This window comes from Colobus angolensis, unplaced genomic scaffold (assembly GCF_000951035.1).
Source record: "Colobus angolensis palliatus isolate OR3802 unplaced genomic scaffold, Cang.pa_1.0 Scaffold59, whole genome shotgun sequence".
NCBI lineage: Eukaryota > Metazoa > Chordata > Mammalia > Primates > Cercopithecidae > Colobus > Colobus angolensis.
This window is the reverse complement of record NW_012119487.1, coordinates 3,914,440-3,922,950: the sequence shown is the minus strand read 5'-3', so window position 1 is coordinate 3,922,950 and position 8,511 is coordinate 3,914,440. Positions and strand designations below refer to the sequence as shown.

The 8,511-nt window shown below is 41.1% G+C and overlaps 1 protein-coding gene and 1 pseudogene across 2 annotated transcripts in view; one reads left to right on the top strand and one right to left on the bottom strand.

Annotated features, from left to right (window-relative positions):
* The window catches only part of LOC105526359 (L-lactate dehydrogenase B chain-like), a 7,016-nt gene extending 5,893 nt beyond the window's left edge, over positions 1 to 1,123 (bottom strand). The window contains exon 1 of the mRNA XM_011962330.1: positions 5 to 1,123. Within this exon, the coding sequence (XP_011817720.1) occupies positions 65 to 1,069 (1,005 nt within the window). The 5' untranslated portion in view covers positions 1,070 to 1,123 and the 3' untranslated portion in view covers positions 5 to 64. The remainder of the gene's footprint in view (positions 1 to 4) is intronic.
* A 1,305-nt stretch (positions 1,124 to 2,428) lies between these two features.
* LOC105526451 lies at positions 2,429 to 7,545 on the top strand (annotated as a pseudogene). The gene is made up of 3 exons (XR_001004086.1): positions 2,429 to 2,438; positions 5,656 to 5,732; positions 5,838 to 7,545. The product of XR_001004086.1 is annotated as a T-complex protein 1 subunit alpha pseudogene (transcript).
* The last annotated feature ends 966 nt before the right edge of the window (positions 7,546 to 8,511 follow it).

Sequence of the window (8,511 nt, the reverse complement as noted above, 5' to 3'; positions counted from 1 at the left end):
AAACTAAAGGCTCAGAGTTAATAACATTGTAGTTTTTAAATTTCTATAGCCTAGAGCCCAGTAGTCACAGGTCTTTTAGGTCCTTCTGGATGTCCCACAGAGTATCTGCGCTTTTCTTGAGCTGAGCAACTTCATCATCCTTTAGCTTCTGGTTGATAACGCTGGTTAATCCTCGGGCATTGAGGATACACGGAAGGCTCAGGAAGACTTCATTCTCGATGCCATACATCCCCTTTACCATTGTTGACACGGGATGAATCCTGGATAGATTTTTCAACATGGATTCAGTAAGATCAGCCACACTTAATCCAATAGCCCAGTTGGTATATCCTTTTAGCTTGATGACTTCATAGGCACTTTCAACCACCATCTTATGCACTTCCTTCCAATTTTCACTATCATTGTCAGTTCCCATTTCTGGATTCAACTCCTGGAGAGAAACACCTGCCACATTCACACCACTCCACACAGCCACACTTGAGTCGCCATGTTCCCCCAAAATCCATCCATGGCAGCTGCTGGGATGAATGCCAAGTTTTTCAGCCATAAGGTAGCGAAATCTAGCAGAATCCAGATTACATCCACTTCCAATCACGCGGTGTTTGGGTAATCCACTTAGTTTCCAGGTAACATATGTAAGAATGTCCACTGGGTTGGAAACCACAATTATGATGCAATCAGGACTGTACTTGACAATCTGAGGAATAATGAATTTGAAGACATTAACATTTCTCTGCACCAGATTGAGCCGACTCTCCCCTTCTTGCTGACGGACTCCTGCAGTTACCACTACTATCTTAGAATTGGCAGTCACAGAATAATCTTTATCTGCCACAATTTTAGGCGTCTGAAGAAATAAGCTCCCATGCTGCAGATCCATCATTTCTCCTTTAAGCTTATCTTCCAAAACATCCACAAGAGCAAGTTCATCAGCCAGAGACTTTCCCAGAATGCTGATAGCACACGCCATACCAACTTGTCCAACACCCACTACGGTGATCTTATTGTTTGGGACTGTTGTCTCCTCTTCCGCAACTGGTGCAATGAGTTTTTCCTTAAGAGTTGCCATTTTGCACAGGAGAAAGAAGGCGCTGGAGACCTCTGTAACAGCAGTGCGGAGAAGACAATCGATATTGATTTCTCTTACCCTGTCATTGGCCGACAGATATCTAAAGAAATGTGGGTGTCCCGAGCACCTCAGTAATATCTGGAAGGGAAAATAGGCAGTCTGTTTTCAAGAGTGTATAGCAAAAGGAAGAGTTGGCAAGTGTAATTAAATGATGACAACTTCAGTTTTTCCTATTTTAAAATTCTCAGTTAGTGTACATAATACACTACCATTTGTAAAAAGAAAAAAATATGTAATGCACATAATTATATATGCATATAACATACAGGAAACTGGTAACAATGGTTGCCTCTAAAGAGGGAAACTGTATGCCTAGGGGACAGTTAAGAATGGGAGAGAGGCTTATTTCTCATTATATATCAGTAGTTCTGAAACTTTTTAGTTTCAGGGCTCCTTTAACTCTTAAGAGTCACTACAGAGCCCCAAGAATTTTTGTTTATGTGAGTAAAATTCCTATCAATAGTGTATTAGAAATTAACACAGAAATCTGAAAAATATGTATTTACAGATTCATTAAAAATAGCAATAATAAACCCATTATTTGTTAACATAACATTTTACATGAAAAATAACTATATTTTGTAAAACAAATACTAGTGAAAAGAGTGGTATTGTTTGATATTTTTATAAATCTCTCTAATGTCTGGATTAGGAGAGACAGCTGGATCCTCGTGTTTGCTGCTGCACCCAGTGCTTTGTGATATCGCACACCATGGTGCCTCTGAAGAACATTATTGTGCGATTTTGAGAGAATTAGAGTGAAAAAGGCAAATAGCATCTTAGCCTTATTATGGACATACTTTCATCTTGTGGACCCATGGAAAGGGTCTTGGGAACCCTGTAAGGGCCCTGGACTATACTTTCAGAAATGCTACTGTATAAAATCTGTTTGAATTCTATACCTTGTACATGGGCCACTGTGTCAAAAATACATGCAAAGTACATCGACACAAACATACATAACGTGCATAAAAGGTGCTCTCTTCCAGGCTTTCTGGAAGGCAAAAAGAAAAGCAATTGGAGATTGGTACAGAACAGGTGTACCACCGTTTTGATGTCAGTAATACTATCTCCAGCTTTCGAAAGGGAAACTAATATATAGCTATTTATTATATATAGCATTTATTGAGTGCTTACTACATGCCAGGCAACGTGTCAAGAATTCTACATGTTTTCTCTTGTTTAATCTTTTTTTGAGCCAATGTGAAAGGTGTTATTTTCTTCACTTTACAAAAGAGAAAACAGACTTAGAGAAGTTCAGTAAATTGTCAAGTATCATGCAACCATTAGAATCTCAGAATGTCCAATTGTAAAGCACATCACTCTCAAAAACTGGACTCTGAATGGTTTTCTAATCCATCCTTCACTTTCATTCAATTCTGAAAATCATTTTTTAGCATGAGAATAGGTGTTTTATGGCTTTAAAATATGCTCAGTAATATGAAATAGGTTTCTTTTCTTGATATGTGAATAAAGTTAATGGTTAATGAACAATTTTCTACCATATTTCAATTACAAATTTAAAAATATCTTCTCCTCAGCTCTAAAAACCTGATATTCTAGTCCTGAGGGATAATTTCAGGCTAGTTAGGACTCTGAACATACAGCTGACTGAGGCACTTGAAAACACAGCAATGATCTCAACTGACTATCAATTTCAGGAAAGAATCTCTTAACCTGTCTTTCAAAAACATTAGCATGTTCCCCCTGCCTTAATGCATCTTTGCTTCTATAACAAAATACCTATGACTGGGTAGCTTATAAATAATAGAAATTTATTTCTTACGGTTCTGGAGGCTGGGAAGTTGAAGATCAAGGTGCTGGCAAGTTCAGTGTCTGGTGAGGGCTGCTCTCCTTCCAAGATGGTACCTTGAATGCTGTGTCCTCATATGGGGAAAAGATTGGCCATTCCCTCCAGCCCTTTTATTATTAGTCCCATCCAAGATGGGAGAGCCCTCATTGCCTAATCACCTCCTAAATGTTCTCTTAATACTGTTGCATTGGGGATTCAGTTTCAACATGAATTTTGAAGGGAACACAAACATACAAATCACAGCATTTCATTGCTGGTTCTCCAAAATTCATGTCCTTCTCACATACAAAATACCTTCATTCCATCCTGATAGCCCACATGTCTTAACTCATTCCAGCGCCAACTCAAAAGTCTTAAGTTCAGAGCCTCATCTAAGTATCATCAATGTCAAACATGGCTGAGAATCAAAGGTGTATTTCATCCTGAGGCAAATTGCTTTCCAGCGGTAAACCTGTGAACTCAATCAAGTTAGGTGTCTCCAAAATACAAGACAGACAGACATTTCCATTCCCAAAGGAAGAAATAGGAAAGAAGGGAGGAGTAATAGGCCCCCAAAAAGTTCAAAACCCCATAAGACAAACAACATTAAATCTTGAGGCTTGAGAACAATAATTGACTCCATATCCTGCCTTCTGGACACACTCGAGTGGGGATGGGCTCCCAAGGCTTCAGGCAGGTCCATCCCCGTGACTTCACAGGGTGCAGCCCACATAGCTGCTCTTGGAGTTGGAGTCAGATGCCTGCAGCTCTCTCAGGCTGATGTTGCATGCTGATGGCTCTACAGGTCTCAGGGGCAGCCCTGATCCCAGTATGCATTACCCCACTGGGGGCTCTCTGTAGTGGTCCCAACCCCATGGCTCTCTGGACATTGACCTAGTGGGGACTCTCTGCTGTGGCCCCACTCCCATGGCTCTACTAGGCATTGCCTTAATGAGGGCTCTCTGCAGTGGCTCTGACCCCACAACTCTATTGGGCATTGCCTTGGTTGTGGGATTTCTGTGGTAGCTGTTCTCTGTCTGGGCCTTGAGGCTTTCTGAGGCATCCTTTGAAATCTAGGTGGAGGTAGCTGTGCCTCTATAGCTCTTACACTCTGTGCACTTTTAAGAATTGACATGCACAGACACTGCCAATGTTTACCACTTGTGCCTTCTAGAGCAGTGGTCTAAGCCACCTCTGGGCCCACTTGAGCCACAGCTAGGGCAGTTGAAGAGCACTGCACCAGAATGTGGGGAACAGAGACTTGAGGTAGCCCTGGGCATGAGCCCCAAGGTCCCACAAACCCCTCATTTGCCACTGTTCTGCTCTAAAGGTCCTTGAGGCCTATGGGCACTCTGGGCCTGTGATGCAAGTGGCAGCCTTGAAGATCTCTGAAATACCCCTGGGATCCTTCTTGCCTTGTCTTGATGAATAACATTTGACTTCTGTCCATCTATGCTAATATCCTTATCAAACGGTGACCTGGCCATACCCTAGTGTTCTCTTCCTAATACACCTTTTCATTCTTTACACGACCAGGTGAGAATTTTCCAAATCTTTAAGTTTTGCTACCCTTCTGATGATAAATTCTTTTTTTTTCGGAGACAGAGTCTTGCTGTGTTGTCCAGGCTGCAGTGCAGCAGCATGATCATCATGGCTCACTGCAACCTCATCTCCCAGGTTCGAGCAATTCTCGTACCTCAACCTCCCAAGAAACTGGGATTACAAGCATGTGCCACCACGCCTGGCTAGTTTTTGTATTTTTTAGTAGAGACGGGGTTTCGCCATGTTGGCCAGGCTGGTCTCGAACTCCTGTGCTCAAGTGATCCACCTGCCTCGGCCTCCCAAAGTGCTGGGATTACAGGCGTAACACAAAATCTCTACTAGCTTGTTCACGTAATAATAATTGCTGCTGGGTGCCCCTAACATTACAGGAATTGTGTCAATGACTCGCTCTGCTTTTTCTCCGCATACAACATCATGACTAATGTTGTGGCTGTTATTAACCTTTTTAGCTATAGTGTGACCTGCACCTATTTTTTGCTAAGAGGGTTGCAACTTTGAATAATATTTCTTATAGTTTTTTCTTTTCTCTGTCTTTAGGGTTAAAATAATGCTTTCTTCCTGGAAGGCATTATTTGCCCTTGTTATGGAAACAATTCACTGGTGTTTGGAGATTGTTGGAAAAGTTTTGATGACCTCCTGCCACTAGTTGGTAAAATTTCATAATAATTGATATCATTAGGGCCAGAGATAAATGCATCAAGAACCCAATAAAATTCATTGTTTGGATAAAGGATTCATTGTCCTACTTCCTGTTTATACTTTCCACTTTTAGCTGCATGGGAAAAATCATTTTACCCACAGAGTCACTTATCCCAGCAAATGCAGATTTACTTAAAAAATTAGTACTAGAGTCCTGTTTACTATTTATGCTTCCAGTTATTTTGAGTATATAATTTATAATGCTGATTTCAGCACTATACACTAAAACCAGATTTGAACTATATACCCATTTTTGTGAATTGGGATATAAGGCAGCAGAATAGAAATAATAAAAATTTATATTTCGGGCCGGGGCAGCTGGGAAGCCGCTAGGGCGGTGTTACCCAGCAGCTCCTGGGGCATCGCTCGGGTGCGCTCCAGGCCGTCACAGCCACTGCTATGGTCGGCCAGGGGCCGCGATACTGGTTGCTGGCGGTGTGAGCAGAATTCGACGTGTATCATTGCCGCGAAGATGGAGGGGCTTTGTCCGTGTACGGTGACCGCAGCACTGGGGAAGCGATCCGCTACCGGAATGAAATAGGTTTGGCTGTGTTGCCCAAAGTGATCTCGAACTCCTGGCATCAAGCTATCCTCCTGCCTCGGCATCTCAGTGTTGGGATTACAGATGTGAGCCACAGTGTCCGCCCCATTTAGACTCCTATTATGGCTGCAGCTTCCATTGCCAATATTGTAAAAAGTTCTCTTGGTCCAGTTGGCTTGGATAAAATGCTTGTGGATGATATTGGTGATGTAACCATTACTAACGATGGTGCAACCATCCTGAAGTTACTGGAAGTTGAACATCCTGCAGCTAAAGTTCTTTGTGAGCTGGCTGATCTGCAAGACAAAGAAGTTGGAGATGGAACTACGTCAGTGGTTATTATTGCCGCAAAACTCCTAAAAAATGCAGATGAATTAGTCAGACAGAAAATTCATCCCACATCAGTTATTAGTGGCTATCGACTTGCTTGCAAGGAAGCAGTGCGTTATATCAATGAAAACCTAATTGTTAACAGAGACGAACTGGGAAGAGATTGCCTGCTTAATGCTGCTAAGACATCCATGTCTTCCAAAATCATTGGAATAAATGGTGATTTCTTTGCTAACATGGTAGTAGATGCTGTACTTGCTATTAAATGCACAGACACAAGAGGCCAGCCACGCTATCCAGTCAATTCTGTTAATATTTTGAAAATCCATGGGAGAAGTCAAACGGAGAGTATGCTCATCAGTGGCTATGCACTCAACTGTGTGGTGGGATCCCAGGGCATGCCCAAGAGAATCTAAATGCAAAAATTGCCTGCCTTGACTTCAGCCTGCAAAAAACAAAAACAAAACTTGGTGTACAGGTAGTCATTACAGACCCCGAAAAACTGGACCAAATTAGACAGAGAGAATCAGATATCACCAAGGAGAGAATTCAGAAGATCCTGGCGACTGGTGCCAATTTTATTCTAACCATTGGTGGAATTGATGATACGTGTCTGAAGTATTTTGTGGAGGCTGGTGCTATGGCAGTTAGAAGAGTTTTAAAAAGGGACCTTAAACGCATTACGAAAGCTTCTGGAGCAACTATTCTGTCAACCCTGGCCAATCTGGAAGGTGAAGAAACTTTTGAAGCTGCAGTGTTAGGACAGGCAGAAGAAGTGGTACAGGAGAGAATTTGTGATGATGAGCTGATCTTAATCAAAAACACCAAGGCTCATACATCTGCATCGATTATCTTACGTGGGGCAAATGATTTCATGTGTGATGAGATGGAGTGCTCTTTACATGATACACTTTGTGTAGTGAAGAGAGTTTTGGAGTCAAAATCTGTGGTTCCTGGTGGAGGTGCTGTAGAAGCAATCCTTTCCATATACCTTGAAAACTATGCAACCAGCATGGGGTCTCAGGAACAGCTTGCTATTGCAGAGTTTGCAAGATCACTTCTTGTTATTCCCAATACACTAGCAGTTAATGCTGCCCAGGACTCCACAGATCTGGTTGCAAAATTAAGAGTTTTTCATAATGAGGCTCAGGTTAACCCAGAACGTAAAAATCTAAATGAATTGGTCTTGATTTGAGCAATGGTAAACCTCGAGACAACAAACAAGCAGGGGTGTTTGAATCAACCATAGTTAAAGTTAAGAGTTTGAAGTTTGTAACAGAAGCTGCAATTACCATTCTTTGAGTTGATGATCTCACTAAATTACATCCAGAAAGTAAAGATGATAAACATGGAAGTTATGAAGATGCTGTTCACTCTGGAGCCGTTAATGATTGATCTGATGTCTCTTTTATTTATAACAATGTTAAATGCAATTATCTTGTACCTTGAGTTAAGTATTACACACTAAAGTACAACAAGCTGTAAAAAAAATTATATTTAACATAGGTAAGTAGTAGCACATAAATATAAGAACATATTCATGAGAAAAAAATGGGTCTCAGTTGATTGATTGTTAGTAGGAGTGACATGACATGTGCAGCCCTTATAGTGTATATGCACCTTGTTGGAACATTTGAAAAAAAGAATATGGCAAAATTTCTGTCAGTTGTGTATTAAAAATTTGTTCCATCACTTTTTTCTCTAAATTTGCCAGAGCACTTCCAGACTCCTTAGTAGATTGTCAGGGAACACCACTGGTTTGTGTACCTTCGAGGGAAGACCACTGCGTATGCTCTGCTGCTGGAAGACGGGATCAGGGTCATGAAGGGAATCGTGGTGGGTGAGGGCAAGGATGGTTCCTAGAATTCGGTGCTTTTTATAAAATAAATGTGTTTTTTTGCTTTAGCGCTACTATAGTAACTCTAAAGAAGGTGAGAGCAATACTGTTTACTGCTCTTGGGAATACCTTTAACAACCTTTGTTCTCCCCCTAACACACAAATGTTTATTTTTAGTGGGGCTAACCTTGACCTGCTTCTCCTGATCTCATTTACTCTACCGTATTTTTTTATTTTTTTCCATAGTGCTTATCATCTTCTAATATGCTACTTTATTTATTGTGTTTATCATTTATTTTCTATCTCCTTCTTCTAAAATGTAAGTATCACCAGGGTAGGGATATTTGCTGATCTTTACACTGATGGAGCAGTTCCTCACACTCTTTAGCATGCAATATTTATTCAATGAATGAATGTACTGAAAGCCAGTTATGTGTAAGCAGTGTCAAATGCATCAACTCATTTTCTTCTCGCTTTGACTTACATGATGTGGCTAGTATCCCCACGCCTACCAGGAAATGGGGGGTAAAGAAGTTGATGATGGTCATGATGATGACGGGGATAACAACATAAGTTGTCACTTGCTATTTTTCTACTGTGTGCCAGTTGATTTATTAATA